This window comes from Sciurus vulgaris (genome assembly GCF_902686455.1).
Source record: "Sciurus vulgaris genome assembly, chromosome: 17".
Lineage (NCBI taxonomy): Eukaryota > Metazoa > Chordata > Mammalia > Rodentia > Sciuridae > Sciurus > Sciurus vulgaris.
Genome location: NC_136478.1, coordinates 3,631,094 through 3,646,991, shown reverse-complemented (window position 1 = coordinate 3,646,991; position 15,898 = coordinate 3,631,094). Strand labels below are relative to the sequence as shown.

Sequence of the window (15,898 nt, the reverse complement as noted above, 5' to 3'; positions counted from 1 at the left end):
GGAGGTGAACTGCAGCCGCCTGTTAGTGCACCCTCCAGGCATTTCCCGGTCTCCGTTTATGCATGTGCAAACTGGGGGCAGTGTGTGTGTCCGGGCAGCTTGGGCGCGGATTTCCACACACGTGCGGAAGGTGGGAATGAACCCAGCACCCGTGTGTTCTGGACTTGTTTGCAGAGCACACGCCTCTGCGGATTTCCTTTGCGACGGTTCTGGGAGGTCTCTTCCCTAATCTCATTCTCCACTTGAGTTGCACAGAGCTGGGATTTATTAAATTTGCAACCCCCTGGCGGAAAGTGTTTGGCGCCGCGCCGAGCGCACAGTAAGCGCTCAATGAAAACGACTTTTATGGTCCGGGTGCGGAAACTGCGCGCGTTCTCCTCTTACGCAGGGCTCTGCAAACTGGCAGCAGGCCCTCGCCCACCCGCTGGGCGGGGAAGGGGCGGGCCTGAGCTGCGCAGCCCAATCAGCGCCGCCAGTCCTCGGGAGGCGTGGCTTCTGGGCTCACCGACAGCCTTCAAAAGGCCGCGCGCTGGCAGCGGGACTCACTCGCCTCTTTGGGCCGGTGCGGAGTCCTGCGACCTGCCGCCAGCCTTCTGAGCCCTCTGTGCCAGCGCTGCCTCCGCTCGACGCTGAAGACGCCAGTGAGGTGCTGATTGGAGCCCTGTGGAGGTAAGTGTCACTTTCCCTTCTCCTTTTTTCAAGCTGCATCTGCTTCCCCTAATGTTGGAGCAGCTAAAGTAACCAGAGCAGTGCCACCTCGCAGGCTGTGGGCAAGCGCTGTGCTGCGCCCGTCTGCATCTCAGAGCCTGGTTTTGAGTCAGGTTTTACAGACCAAGAAACAGGACCAACGACTAAGTCCTTTGCCCAGGGCTCACAGCTAGGAAGCTAAGCAGCCAAGATTCAATCTGTCTGGTGGCAGCTCCCGGCTCCCGGGAGGCGGAATGCTCTTCTGCCTGCGGTGCAGTTCGCTGCCATTTGTGGCCTCTGCCGTTCATGGTGGGCGTCCTTGACATGGGCCTGGCAGGCAGCGGAAAGTGTTATTCCCACGTGTGGAGGGGTGGCCTTCACAGCCGCAGGTGCCTTCTGCCTGGCAATTTACAGGGCCACACCTCTGGGTTTCATTTGCAACAAACCTGCAAGGTGCCCTTCTACCCATATTTCAGATGGAGACACTGAGGGTCAGAGAGGTGAAGTGAGTTGTCCAGGAAGAGCCACAGCTGGAACCCAGCTCTCTCTGCCTCCACAGCTTCAGGGGGATGAGTCCAGGTGTGAGGCCATGTCAGAGGTGCTGCAGTGTCGGGGAACACATATGGATCTCTAGCTGGAGTAGGCATCTGCATAACACGTTGTGTGGGGAGAATTGGTCTGGCAGCTCTAGGGTCCCAGGGAGTTGACTGCCGCAGACAGAGAGCCAGGACCAGCACCTTGTGTGGTACAGACCCGGAGCCTTCCTTGCCAAGGGCTGGCTGGTGAGCAAGCCAGGAAGGGCTTAGCTGATGTCGACTCCTTGCAGTTCGGCCTGAACTGAGCACCTTTGAACCAAGAGCCCAGGTGCCAGTCTGACAAAGCCTCCGGGAGGCTGTGCACATGCCCAGCTCACTCCGCACCAAGCGTGGGCTGTGAATTCTCACTTGGCGACTTTGGACTCCTTGCTCTGGTAGGATGGGGGCCTGTCCTTCTGTCTAGGATCTGGAGTCTGACCATCTCAGGGAACAAGACTGGGAATATGCCCCCAGCCCCAGATCACCTGGGAGGGCTGTCCCAGGGCTCTTTGTGTGGTGTGGACCAGGTTCTGCTGGCCCAGCTGGTCACTCCTGGGCCAGGAGCAGGCAGGCTGTCCACACATTCTGCCTGCATGAGCATCCCTCCTGACACACCTGAGCAGTGGGCTTCTTGGTCCCCAGCTCTCAGCGGAGGAAACAAAGGCCCAGCGAAGTGAAGCGCTTGCCCAGGTTCCCCGGCTGGGGTGGGATATGTCTGGTGTCAGACCCTGCACACTTGACCTCTGACTCTACCTCCTTTTTCCTTTGTGGTGCTGGGATGGAACCCAGGGCCTTGCAGAAGCCAGGCAAGTGCTCTACCACTGAGCTGCACCCCAGTCCTGGGCCTGCCTCTTAAGACACTTCTCTGCCCACTGCTAACTTCACCTCTGAACCTGACTTTCACACAGGTGTTTTGTCTGAAGGATAATGGAATGATGGGGTACCCAGGAGGAGGTGTGGAGAGAGAGGTTCTGATTTTCGGAGTCCCTAGGATGCAAGTGTGGAGATGGCGATTGCAGTGTTTATAATTAACACTGGCAGCTGGCACTTACCTGGTGCTTAGGTGGACCAGACAGGCCGGGTTTTCATGAATGATCTTGCTGGTCACTCTGTGAGGTGGGCACTTAATAAGGAGCACACTGAGGCTCAGGATGCATCAGGCAAGGCTGAGAGAGCGGCCCTCCCGGCTGAGCCCTGCCCAGGTACTAGAGGAAGGGGCTTGTCCAGTGCCAGGCCACTTGGCTGCCTGTGGCAGAGCCTGCCAGGAGACAAGGCTTCTGGTGCCAGATGGGCACTCAGCATTGCTGGGGACCTGGGTCCCTGGCCGGGTAGGGGTGGGGCAGGAGTGCTCCACTGACCTGGGCGTGGGCTCGGCTCTGCCAGCAGGCGCTGGTTCTGCCCACCGAGAGCCCTGCCTGGGTCCCAGACCAATGCTGGCCCCAGAATCCTGCCTCTGCACTCATCCCTCACCTCCCAGGTAGATAAGGCTGACCTTGGCCTGGGAGCTGGATCGTTCCTCTTGTCACCAGGGTGACTCGCTGTGCAGGAGGTGCCTTTGTGTCTGCTGCTCCCAGCTCAGGAGGCTTTTTTTTTTTTTTGCAAACTCACTGGTTTTTGATCAGTCGCAGATGTGTGAACCCAGCATCAGTCAGAGGGGCCGAGGGCTTGTCAAGAAGGGAAAATGCAAAGCAGGCATGACTTTTTTCACTTCATTGAGCTCAGGAGATGCTCAGACTTTTGCAGGCTGGGGGCCTGGAGCACCTCTCCAAGTCCCAGATGGAACAAGCGCTCCTCCAGAGGGGCAGGCACCTGGGGGGAGGGGGGCTTGGCAGTCTCAGCCACACTTCTTCTTTTTCCTTGAAAAACATTTTATTATGGTGAAGTACACATAAGCAGCCAGGCATGGCTACTCACGGCTACTCCGGAGGCTGAGACAGGAGGATCACAAGTTCGAGGCCAGACTCAGCAATTTAATGAGACTGTGTCTCAAAATAAAATTTCCCCCCAATGTACATTAATTAATTAATTAATTTGTGGTGCTGAGGCTGGAACCCAGGGCCTCACACTTGCCAGGCAAGCACTCTACCACTGAGCCACAACCCCAGCCCCTCAAAATAAAATTCTAAAAAAGAGCTGGGGACGTGGCTCAGAGGTGGAGCATCCAGATTCAACCCCAGTACCAACAACAACAAAGGCACGTAAACATCCAGCTTCCCGTTTGAACCATTTCGCGGCTCCCCGTTGGGTGGTTCACCTTGTTGTGCGGCCCTAGCTGCTGTCTGGATCCAGGGAGTGTTCATGGTCCCCTGGGGACCCCTGTGCTGGGAGCAGCCCCTCCCCACACCCCTCCTTCTCTGGGTGGCTGGTTCTGGATGCGTCCAGAAGGTGGGGCAGGTACCGGGGTCCAGTCTGCTGTCTGGAGCTCTCAGCAAATGCCCTAGAGGTTCGTCCACCTCATAGTTTATATCAGAAGGTCGCTTCTTTTTTGTGGCTGAAAAATATTCCATTGCGTGGCTGGGACCCATCTGTGTGTCCCCACCTCCACCCCCATCTTGGTGACACAGCAGCTTCTCCGTGAACATCTGTGCCCAAGTTTTTGTGGGCTCACGTTTCCTCGTTCTCGCGTGTAGACCTTGAGTGGACTTTGCTGGGCCATGTGGGGACTTGCTGAGCTCATGGAGAACCTGGGTCCTTGAAGAAGCATCTGCTCTGGCGATCTCGTTCTGCAACATTTTGGCCCCTCACCATGGTGCAGGGAGAGCCCGGGGCTGGTGCTGGGCAGGGCTGTGTCCCACCCAGCTCTCAGCAGCCCCTGGCAGGGTCCTCTCTGACGTGTTGCCTGGGGAGCCCTGCCAGGCACCCAGGCAGGCTGCTGCCAGCACTCTTCGCAAACCCCCTTTCAGGGCTGTGGGGACATCGTGGTCCAGCCAGAGGGAGACTCATCTTTGATTGTTTCAAGTGCTGCATCAGCTTGGACAAAAACCACAGGATCAGAAAAAAAGAGTCCAGTGAAGGATTTTGCAACTTCTGGGCCCTCAAAAAATATTATGAATTACGAAATCCCACATTTTGAATCCTGGTTTCTGGACTGTCTCCCATCTTGAGTGCAGAATGGCAGCTTTCCAAGAGAAACAAGAGTCACGGCTCTATTTTGCTTGCAGTCGAGTGACGCTGGAACCGCCCCTGCCCCTGATTCTTGCAGATGGGCAGAGCCCGTGGGCTCTCCAGGATCGAGAGCTGGCCACAGCTGCGTCTCGGACTGACCTGAGTGCAGGGACTCCTAGAACCAAGAGGTGGTGTTTTGCGAGCAGGGATAGATGAGAGAGGGTGGAGGGGAGTTGGCAGAGTGCCCCAGGTGGGCACCATGTGGTGCCAAGACCTGGAGGTGGCAAGGGTCTGCTGCGGTGTGTGGGCCGTATCACTAGTGGGCACCACTGAGTGGGGCAACTCTCCAGGGCAGTGACATGGAAGAACTACTTCCACCAAGTCTGCGGGGGGCTCCATCCCCGGTGGCCAGCAAGGTGACCGAGCGTATGCAGGCCGGCCACAAACCTCGGAATCCAGGAGCCGTTCTTTCCGACCTCTAGGCCCCTCCTGCTCACTGGGAGGCTTACCTTGGGTGGGGCCATCTGCAACTAACGCCCTCCCAGCCCCGACCCCCTTCCCAGCCCCGAGCCTGGCCCTCTGCAGCAGAGCCTGGGGCCCGCCCAGGGGAGACAGGGGCTTTGTTCTGGTGACCTCCCCTCAAGGCAGCAGGGACCAGGTTCTCCACGAGTGGCAGGGGAGAAAGTGACCTTTTTTGAAGCAAACTTCTTGGAACCCCGAAGCAAGCTGACTTAAATAACAGCACAAAATATTTGCCGGTACGGGTACGTGTACAGGTACGTGTTTGGAAGGGGGTGACACTTGGGAATGGGGGATGGGAAGGGTTGGGATTCCTGAAACCCGGATCAAGGTGGAGGAGGTCCAGGAGGAGATTGGCTGTGCGATTTAGAGAAGCGCTTCTCAAAGCGGGGTTCCTGGGCCGCAGCAGCGGCACCTGAGAAGGCATGCGAGACGCAGCCCCTCCGACCTCCCCCGTTGGAATCTGTGGGGCGGCAGGTGTTTCAACAAGGCACCAGCACTTTCTGGTCAGGTCAGGTGTGAGGCCCGTGGACCTGGAAAGCTGGCAGTGGAGAACCCTGGGCCCTGGTGCAGAGCAGGGCTGTGGAGGCTGGCTGGGCGGGGCAGGGGTGAAGTCGAGGGGAAGGTTCTAGTGGCAGCGTCTGGTGTGACCAGAAAGAAATCGCATCGCAACGGGGTGGCTGGCTTCAGGGCTGAGGGACTGCTGCCCCCGAGAGCCTGCAGCTCAGTGGCAGAGCGGGAGCGTGTGGGAGGCCCCGGGTTGATCCCGGCACCAGAGGGGAAACAGAACAAGAGCCTGTTGTCGGCCTGCTCGTCGGCTCTCTCCCGAAGGCACCAGCTGGTGTCCCCCGCGTGCAGGGCTGGAGTCCTGACGCTCTGGGCCCCAGCAGGCGTCCTGAGGGTCCCCGCAGCTTCCTCCAGAGCACGTGTGCCTGGCAGCCTGCACCCCTAAAACCAGCCCTGCAAGAATGGGTGCTCCCTCGGGGCCCCAGACATCTGTCAGGAGGCTGACCCGCTGCCACCCTCCATCCCCGCCAGCTCTCAACACAGCCGGTCTGTTCTCCGGCGCACACGGCCGCTGAAAACACCGTTTATTCTGGGATCTTCGAGGCCTGGCTGCCGGACGCGGCAGATATTCTCAGCAGGGCCTTGGCCGCCGGGACAAAGTGCCCTCTCAGACTGGGGATGAACCGGGCCTCTGTGGGCAGTCGGAGCTGGCCACGCGGGAGCCCCGGCCGCTCTGAGGCCTTTATCTGGGCTCCTACCCTCTGCAGTTCACTTTGAAGGACTGCCTGGGACAGGCCAGGGACCTGTCTCAGTTGGGATCCCTGGAGGGCAAGCCGGTGGCCACCTGCCCATGGCCACTCACGCTCGTGGCACCCTTCTCTAAGCCGAGTCTGAGCGTTTCAGACTTCTGTAAGACAACCTTTGGTTGAGGTTTAACATGCTAGAGAAGAGCACGCAGTCACTGGTGACGTTGGGTGAACTTTCTTAACGATGAAGCTGCAGAGAGACCAGTCCTCAGAGGCCCAGGCCCTCCCAGGGTCCCGCACCCCAGGGCAAGCCTTTCTGGACTTGTAATGGCGGAGCCGGTTTTGCCTGGCTTTGAACTTGGCATATGTGGACGCTGCGTGTTCGATCACTGGTGTCAGGCTTCCTCTGCTCGGCAGGGTCTCTGAGGTTTTCTGGGTTGTCACTTGGCGGAGGGGCCTTCAAAGGGTAGTCAGACCAGGCCCATCTGGCTTCCCGCCCTTCGAGGCCCTTTGCACGTAGCATAAAATCGAGACTCGGGTGGCCTCTGAAGCCTGCCACACCCAGCCCGCCGCCTGTGACCCCCTTTCTCTCCTGAGCCACAGTCACCTGCCTCAAACATGAGCACCCCCGGCAGTTCTGCTGCTGGGTTCCCTTTCCTTAAGGTGTTGGTGGCGCCCGCGTCCACCCAGCCAGAGTGGCCATGACCGCCAGCTCTGCCCAGTGTTTCCTGTGCAGCAGCCAGGTGACAGCTCACTGTCTCCTGCCGTCCCTGGGGCAGGCTCTGTCTTGCTCACTGTCAGGTGCCCAGGACTTCTGAGGGTGTCCTAGCTTTTCACCTGCGACAGTGGAGGGGGATTCTCCAGCCTGGCCCCTGACTCAGCCCTGCTGGGGGCGCCCCATCCTGTGACTCATGCAGGGGAGCCAGTGAGCTGCAACCCCGTCACCTGGGGCAGAGACAGCACAGGACCTGAATTCCCAGGGGGCGGAGGGAGAGAGACAGCTGGACGCTCATGAGCACTGTGCCCAACTACCCTGTAGGGAGGGCCTGGAGGCCCAAGGGGTGGCAGACCCTCTGGGCTGCCCTTAGCACTGCACAGGGGCTGGAATCCAACACAGCCTGACCAGGGTCCATGCCATAGCCTGGGGCCAGGAGTTGCTTTTCCCTTGGGAATGGAGGGCTCCTCCCTTCTCCCCAAGGTTTGCTGGGAACCTTGTTTCCAGGGGAGCACCCACACATCAGCAGGGAGTGTGCCCTGGGTCTCTAGGAATGTCTAATGTGTTGTTCATGTATTTGCCTGGCTTATGGGGAACACACCTGGCTTTCTGGTCTTTTCCCCAGAGTAGATTGTTCAGTGTCGCTCCTCTCTTTGGGGTTAACGTGTTTTCTCAGACAGTATTGAAGTGTCGCCCAGGCTTTGGTCACCTGATGCCCTCTTCCCGAGTCCCAGAGGATGTGACTTTGCAGAGGGGTCTGGGGAAACAAGTGCTTGTGGGCTGGTGTGGCCACCAGACTGTGCACTGCCGGCCGCCCTGGGCTCGGGGGAACCCAGGGCACACAGTGGCAGGCCAGGGAGGAGCCAGCCGCTGCCCCTCTCGGGTCTGGCCCCTCCGGTGGAATGGTTCAGGAAAACCCGGTGGAGGAGGGAGGCGGCCTCGCCCGCTGTCTGGTGCTCCCGCGGTTGTAACGGGACGTTCTGCCCAAGACGTGCTGGGGTGGAGGGAGTCCCTCCTTCCCGCCGCGGCTTCATTCCTGGGATTTCTGGGCGGTTTGTGGCTATGACTTGGATCTGTCCTTGGCCTCCTGCTCGGGTGTTTGAGTTCTCCTTGATTAGCTCTGAGAAGGACCAGAGCCTTCAGGGTCAGCCGCCGTCGCGGATGAGTCGCGCTGATGTGCCAGCAGGTCAGGAGTGCCCTGACGTGTGGGAGCCTCCTCGCGGATGACCAGGCCGTGGCTGCTGGGAGGCCGAGGAGCAGATGGGCACGCCCGCAGGCTTCTGCTGAGCCTGGGCAGGCCTCTTCTCTTTTAGAGCCTCGGTTTCCTCATCTGTGGGACAGCTCATCATGGCAGTGGCCCTGCCCATGTGTGGAGAGGAGCCCCCTCGCCAGGGGCTGGCTGGCTCCCAGCTGGTCACACGCTCGTTGGGGGATCAGGGGAGCAAGACTCGCCCATGGGGGTGGGGAACCCACCCACCTGGCTCATCCTGGCTCCTGAGGGCTGATGCTCTAGATTCCAACTGGGGGCTGGGTGCAGCCCCCTGGCAGAATGCTTGCCTGGCATGAGCAAGCCCGGCGGAACACAGCACAGTGGACTGTCAGATCACATCAGCTTGGCGTCAATTAAGTCATTTAAAATAAAGGCAATGAGTGCTCGAAATGTGTTTGGGGTTCCACCACGTTGTGCCGTTACCCCAGCCCTGAGGCTGTCAGTCTGTCCCTCCACAATGGGGAGTGGTTGCAGGGCCCTTTCTGGAAACACCGTGTTTGGTGGTTTTGTGCTGGATGGCGGCGTTCACGCCGAGGGAAGTGGCTCTCACCAGTCAGTGTTTCCGTTTTGAGTGGGTCATTCACACGACGGGTTCCTCCATGGGGAGCCGCTAGTCTAGCTGGGGAGGTTCAGCGTGGGGCGGGCACAGCCGCAGGCCGTGAGCACCAGAACCGATGGGTGGACACTTCCAGCCTGAACCAGGCTTGGCATCCGACCTGGGTCATTGGCAGAGGCTCCTGGCCAGGGTGGACCTGGCTCCTCCGGCCCGATCACGGCCCGGAACTCCTCAGGGCGCTGGAAAGGCGTGGCCAGCGCTCAGAGCTCCGCCCCAGCCCCGTCTGTTTCCGATTTGGTGGAGGCTTTTTCAGTTTCTCCCCAGCGTTCGGCATTTAACAGGATATTTAACGACTGGATTTTGTTAAGGCAAAGGTGAAAGAGTAGCTGAGAGAATTGCCCTGGGCTGCGCGCCCCATTACTGCACCTCGGGCTGAGGATGGGCCCTCCACCTTACCCATGTGGAAACTGGGCCCAGAGAGGCTGAGGCTGCATCCAGGGCCACGGAGCTGGTAGCAGGTGGTGAAAAGAACCAAGCTCAGCTCTCTCCCCTTGCGCCCAGGCTGTGGTCAGTGAGGAAGCCGAAGTCACACGAAGTCCTTATATGGCCCTCTGATCTCGCCAGGAGGAGGGGCACATTCAGTACATAAGTATTTACCCGACAGCGGCTTGTCAGGCACTGGCGACTGGTGATCAGAGCCCACGGGTCTGCGGCATGATTAAGCCCCAGGAGGCTTCCAGGAAGCGGCTCTCTGGAGCTGGCCAGTGAGGAACAGGAGTTAATCTGCCTGGCCTGGGCCCCGGGGGCGGGCCAGGGTCACGGGCTGGGCTGTGGGAACAACATGTGCAGGCGCAGAGCCGGCTGGCGGCCCTAGTCCTCAGATCCATCTTTCTGGCAGACTCTTCCAAACACACGGCCTGCGCAGCCCGGGCAGCGACGCAAGGCCTGCTCCCTCTGCCTCTCTGGCCCCGAGTGTCCGAGGCTGTGTCTTGCTAGATTTGCTGGCCCCAAGTGTCCACAAAGCCTCGGCCAGGCTGTGGAGGATAGGCTGGGGGCTGTAGTCATGGCAGAGGTGTGTGGAAAGTACCCCAGGTTCTGGAAAGCGTGGGTGGTGGTCCCATCTTGAACTGGCCACTCAGCTCCACCAATACCGGCTGGCCTCTGCCACACTCGGTTTCACTTGCTGTGAAGCGGAGCTGCAAGCAGCCCCTCCCCAGAGGGCCACCGTGTGTGTGGAATCTCTGGGCCACGCCCAGGATCGCTGCAGTTCTCATCTGCCAGCCTGCTCTGACCACTGACCCTGGGGTTGGAAAGCTTTGCCGCCCCCGGTGAGTCCGAGCGTCTGGCATGTTCTTGCAGGATCTCGGAGCAGCCAGCATATTTGTGATCTGATAGGCTCAGTTTTCAATTCCAGCAACGAAGAACAAAATCTCCCGGAGAGCCCGGCGGCGGTGTTGTGCCGCAGTCCACGGTGGACACGTCCAATTATTGGTAAGCCACAGGGGGACAGGTCGAGGCTTCTCTGGAAATGGTGCTTGGTTTGGCCCTGCCTGGGGTGGGGCCTGAGGAGCGCAGGCCTCCTCAGCGCCAGACCTTAGCTGAGCTGGGCACAGCCGCCCAAGGTGAGCGGCTCCAGATGTTGGGAGAGTGGCTGGGGCGCAGCAGCTAGACAGCCGGGGTCAGAGGTCGGTTGAGCACATAGTCAAAGGTGCATGGCAGAGGGGGCCGATGGGTGCCCTGCACTGGTGAGGGATGTTTCTGGTGCAGTGCCGCCCTGACCTGAAGATCTCCCCTCTCCCTGGAGGTGGCCTCCTCGTGGGTCACATCTGACCCAGGATGCAGTGTCTCCGCTCCACAGAGCCCAGCAGTCTTCCCAAGAGGCAGTGTTGTTTGTGGAGGGGACTTGGGATTTTCAGGTGGCAGGGAAGCCCTCCTGGGAGAGCAGGAGGGTGCTGAGCGGAGGGCACGCATGGACCTGGAGGTTGGGCGGAGCTGCCTGCTGCCCTCCCAGGTTCCGTCTGCTGGTTGGGTGACCCTGGGCAGCTTCTTACATCTGCGGGCGTGGCCTCCACCTGTGTAGAACAGGAGGCTCAGAGCCAAAGCCTGGGTGATCTAGAGGGGACGTGATGTGGACTGGTGGGGGTGTGTGTCCCCCTCAGAGCCCTTTGGCCTGAGGCTCCCTGGCAGGAGTACATGCCTGACATCAGCAGGCAGCGTGGCAGGTGAGTCTCCTTTGGGAAAAGTTGCTACTTTTCAATTGCATCTAGGAAAAAGGCAGAAGAGCTTCTGCTCAGTTCCAGTTGAGCTGTTCGGGCAGCAGGGCTGAATGGCCAGCAGTGTCCCGTGGACTGCACCCTTGCCCATGCACCTGTTGCTCTGACTGACGGCTTCTGCTGGGATCTCATCTCAGTCTCTAAACCTCTCTGTTCTCTGCCACCTCTCCATCAGCAATGGGTGCTGCTGGGACCCCAGCCTTGCTTGCCCTTCATCACCTCTTGTGTCCTAGCCTGCTGGGCTGGGCGGCCGCTCACCACAGAGCAGCAGACCTTCATTTCCTCCCGATCTGGGAGCCCCAAGTCCAGGATCGAGGTGTGGGCGGGCTGGGTCCTCCTGAGTCCTCTTCTGGCTTGCAGACGGTGTGGTCTCCCTTGTGTCCTGGCAGGGCCGTCCCTCTGCCTGTGGCTGTGTCCTCTCCAGCCGTCTTGGATTAGGCCCACCCTACGGACACTTTAACTCGATTGCATCTTTAAAGGCTTCATCTCCAAATATAGTCACATTCTGAGCCCTGGGGTTAGAACTTCAGCACAGGGATTTGGGGGGACGTCCTTGAGCCTGTGAATGTTTGCTGGTTTCCCACATGCCAAGCGCAGCCCTGGGCTCTGGGGTGGAGACACGAATGGACACTGGCCCTGTTGTCCTTACTTTTCTGCTTAAATCTGCAGTTGCTCCTTGCAGCTAAAACCCAGGAGCCATCCAGATCTGGACCTTGTCCCCTCCCCAGCACGGATTGGGCGTCAGGCCAGGTTGGGCTGCTCTCAGACCTTGTGGTACTGGCATGTCACCTGCTCAGTGCCCTGAATGCCTCAACCAAGGCTGGGTCACGTCCGGGCCAGTGCCCGGCAGGAGGCCCGGGAAGGACCTGGAGAGGCCTGTGTCCCTTCTGCTCGTCTCTCCTCTTCTGCTGCCGGGGCTGCAGTGTCTGGTGGCCGCCATTTCCCCGGCTCCACCCCAGACTTTAGAACTCCTTTGGAACCTCGAGGAGGTGGCCTGTGGGCCAGGGAAGTCCCGGCCGCTTCTGAAGGAAGGGGCGGTTGGGAAGGCCTTCACCAGGGCGGCGCTGTCCAGGTGTGCTGGAAGGAAGCGTCTGGAAGCACCAGTGGTCATGTTTCAGGCCTTGGCGTTTTGCTTCATTTTGTTAAGTGATAACGTTAAACCAAGAGAAATGGGCAAGGACAGAGGACAGAAGGGCCACCCCTGGGGCCTTGCCCTGGGTGCACCATGGCACAGCAGGGCCCCCTTGGCCTGCTCCCCACACTCGAACAGACATTGGCATTTTGCCAGATTTGCCTGAGATTTGAAAAATAGAAATTTATGTTAAAGGTGAAGAGGAGCCTTTCATATTACTCCCCCGTTCCTTTGTTCTACCCGGAAGTCGCCCCCACCACGAACATGGTCCTGGTTCTCACACACACCGTGTACATGCACATTCAGACATGCATATGCACATACGTCCCTGAATCACACACAAGAGTGTATGCCTGCATGCACGTGCAGACTGGGGTTTTTGTTTTATTGCATGCTAGGGCTTGAACCCAGGCCCTCCTGCATGCTAGGTGAGCACTTTGCCACTGAGCTACATGCCCAGCCACCTGTTTTAAAATCCACACAAATGCCTGATGTTCTACCACTTGCTTTGTCAACTCCCTGTTGCATTTTCTCTTTATTAATGCCAGGAAGTAGTCCAAGTCATTCCTTTTGCTGGGTGCATATTACTCCACCATACCGTCGCCCCCCTCCCCACTCCCCCTGCCAACAGCCCGAGTTGTGCCTACTGAAATCAGACCCAGGTTTTCCTCTGGTGTTCAGACATGAGGCTTTATGCTTGTGCCTTTGGGGCCCTGCGCCTCAGCCCTGGAGCATGGAGCAGAGCAGGTCACGCGTTGTGTGACTCGGGTGGACTCCCAGTGACGCTAGCTCCCGCTCCCACCTCCTAACCAAGCATCAGTGTTCCTTCGTGGGTCTGCGCCATTGCTGGCCTGCAGCTGGAAATGAGCATATATGGTCGTGTGACCAACCCGAGAGAGGCCGGGGACTTCAGAACTCCTGCAGGCCGGCTCGGATTCCCAGCAGGCAAGCCAGCAGAGGGCCTCCCCACCCGTCCTGGCTCTGCCCCAGGGAGGTGGCCTCTGGAGGAGGAGGGCAGCCGCATCCAGCACCAGAGCGGCCAAGCCTCTCCCTGAGCGCGGTGGCTATTTTTGCCTGGGACGAGGCTCCGTCAGGGCCCTGGAGGGCTTCCAGGCTGAAGATGGGAACGGCAGCATTCCCACAGCTCCCTGGCACCCTCTGTGCCTCGGTGCCAACGGCTCAGGTCCTGGGATGCCCATCTTGCTCCCCTCCCCAGCCCAACCCAGAGCCCCCTGTGGCCAGGGACCATGTCTCCTTCCTCTTCAGGTCCCACTCGAGTGCTCAGTGCAGGCCCCGGTGGCCACGGGCTCCCTTGGGTGTAGAACTCAGTCAAGTCCTCTCTTGCCTCCTGGGTCAGTAGCAAATGTCCCCTAGAATCCAGGAGGTCCGGGGTTATGATCCTTCATGGAGGTGAGCTCGCTGGCTGCAGGGAGATAGGGCCGAGGGAGCTTGCCGGAAAGTTCCAGGTCTTCAGAACCTTGTTCCCGAGGGCTGACGAGGGTGGGCTTGGGCTGTCCTTGCTACCTCCCTAAGCCTCTGCTTTCTCATCTGTAAAGTGGGTCATGATAGATGGGCCTCCAGGGTTGTCACAGTGCTTGGAAGTGACATTAAGCCACCAACCTGGATAGATGCTTATGATGGGTTTCCTGAAAGAACCAACGGCACTGCCAAACTTCTATGGCTTTCTGACCTTGTCGAAAGCGACAACGTGTGAGACTGGGGTAGTAAAACTTAGGGACTCGCTCGGTGACAGTAATGAGTAGTGGGTCCCCTGGAACTCTGAGGGGCACATCCCAGCCGAGTGGCCTGGGCGATCCTCAACAAATGTCAGGCTGGGCTTCTAGGGGCATCTAAGGAAGTGCAGCGCCACAGCAGGACCAGAAAGTTCTGGGTGCCTGGGCAGTGGCTGCTTTCTGTCCTCTCAGCCCCGCTCTTGCCTTATCAACTGCAGAGATCTGGCCAGGGGATCTGGCAGATCAGCCCAGGTCTGTCTGGACGTGGCCATGACTGAGGTGATGGTTGATTAGTTATGCACATGGGCCACTAACATAGTGACCAGTGACAGGTTTGCTGTCAGACAGGGGCTGGAGGAGGGAGGCCACCTTCCTGGTTGTTGGGAGGGTATCTTAGTCTGTTTTCTGTTGCTCCGACTGAATGCCCAAGGCCAGGTCATTCATAAAGGTTGGAAGTTGACTTGACTAATGGTTCTGGAGGCTGGAAGTCCAACAGCGTGGTGTGGTGTCTGGTGAGGGCCTAGGCTGCATCAGGACATGGCGGAGAACATCTCCTGGTAAGACAGAGAAGAGCAGCTTCTTGTAAAGCCACTAATGCCATCAAGGGGGCCACCCTCATGGTCTTATCTACGCCTCCAAATGCCACCTATTTGCAAATTTGGGGATAGGGTTTCCAACACATGGACTTTGGAGGGGGGACATTGGAACCATAGCCATGGGTTTCCCTTGCAGGGACAAGGACATGTGAGGTGTAGAGCCCTCCCTTGGTGGTCTCCATCTGTCCACTTTAGTTTCCCTGAGGAACAAGTCAGCTGGTAAAGGTCACTTTGCAGCATGCCACCGAGTTCTTGCTGACTTGGGGCAACTGTCAAGTGTGTGACGGAGCCATGTTGGTGCCAGCGGGAGGGCAGTAATGACAGGACCCCTGGGCAGTAAGGGGCCTCCTGAGGTCCATCAACCTCTGCGCTAAACTGAGGCTATTTCACTTGGGTTTTGCTGGTGATGTTGCCTCCCAGCAAATCCTTTGGTGGTAGAAAATGTCTACAGCTCCCTGGGGGCAGGAGACCGAACTTGATTCTCGCCATGGCTCCTGTGAGTCCTAAATGGATAAAAATGCTGACTCTGAGTCAGAAGATGTGGTTTTGGGAGAATGGAGTCCACGGGCACTGCTCCAAGGTCTTCTGTTTGGAGTCCAGGTGGCTCATTTTGCCAGAAGCCCTGGACTTGGGTCCCAGCTCCACCACTGCCTATCAGCAGGCAGGCTAGTCACCTCCATGAGCCTCAGCATCCATGTCTGCCAGCAGGAACGGCTGGTGCCCGCCCCCTCGCTGCCAAGCCAGCCCTGTGACAGACTCGGCCCTCACCCGCCTTCCCGTCCATGCCTTCTTCCTTCCAGAGCACCCGAGCACCCAGCCGTGCCTCCAGAGCCAGGCCGTCCTGTCGCCCAGTTGCTCCTGCAGGTGTGGAGCCATGAGCTGTGTCCCGAGTGGCACCGTATCCCTGGGGCTGGCACTGCTGGTCTGCGGAGCCCAAGCCTTTTTCCTGCCCAACGTCACGCACCTGGAGAAGCTGCTCAGCAAATACCAGCAGACGGAGCCTCACTCCCGCGTCCGGAGGGCCATCCCCAGGACAGACCGAGAGGAGATCCTCATGCTTCACAACAAACTGCGGGGCCAGGTGTACCCGCCGGCCTCCAACATGGAGTACATGGTGAGCGTCGGCTCCAGCCGCAGAGGTGGCGCCGGAGTGGGAGGCCTGGCTGCCTGGCGTGTCCACCAGGTGCAGGAAGGGGCAGGCCCCGGGCTTCCTTGGCAAGAGAGCCTCTTCTGGCTCTGCCCTTGGCACTCTGGCTGCCCGCTCCCAGGACTCCTCTTCAAGGCCCAGCCCAGAGCCCTTCCGCCAGGCCTCCTGGGGCAGCTGGGGAGGACGGAGGCCTGGGCGCTAGGGATCCCAGTCCCTGCTCTGCCACCCTCGAGCTGCGTGGCCTTCACGGCTCCTTGGCCAGCTGGAGCTCAGTTTCCCTTTGAGAGTCCCACTCGCGCTCCCGTGACGGGCGGCTGGGAGGACCTGTGACAGCGCC

General features: G+C 59.2%; 1 protein-coding gene across 1 annotated transcript in view; it reads left to right on the top strand.

Moving 5' to 3' along the window:
• Positions 1 to 538: 538 nt before the first annotated feature.
• Positions 539 to 15,898, top strand: part of CRISPLD2 (cysteine rich secretory protein LCCL domain containing 2) — a 53,053-nt gene continuing 37,693 nt past the window's right edge. Inside the window, exons 1-2 of the mRNA XM_079117572.1 lie at positions 539 to 669; positions 15,215 to 15,528. Coding sequence (XP_078973698.1) covers positions 15,289 to 15,528 — 240 coding nt within the window. The 5' untranslated portion in view covers positions 539 to 669; positions 15,215 to 15,288. The remainder of the gene's footprint in view (positions 670 to 15,214; positions 15,529 to 15,898) is intronic.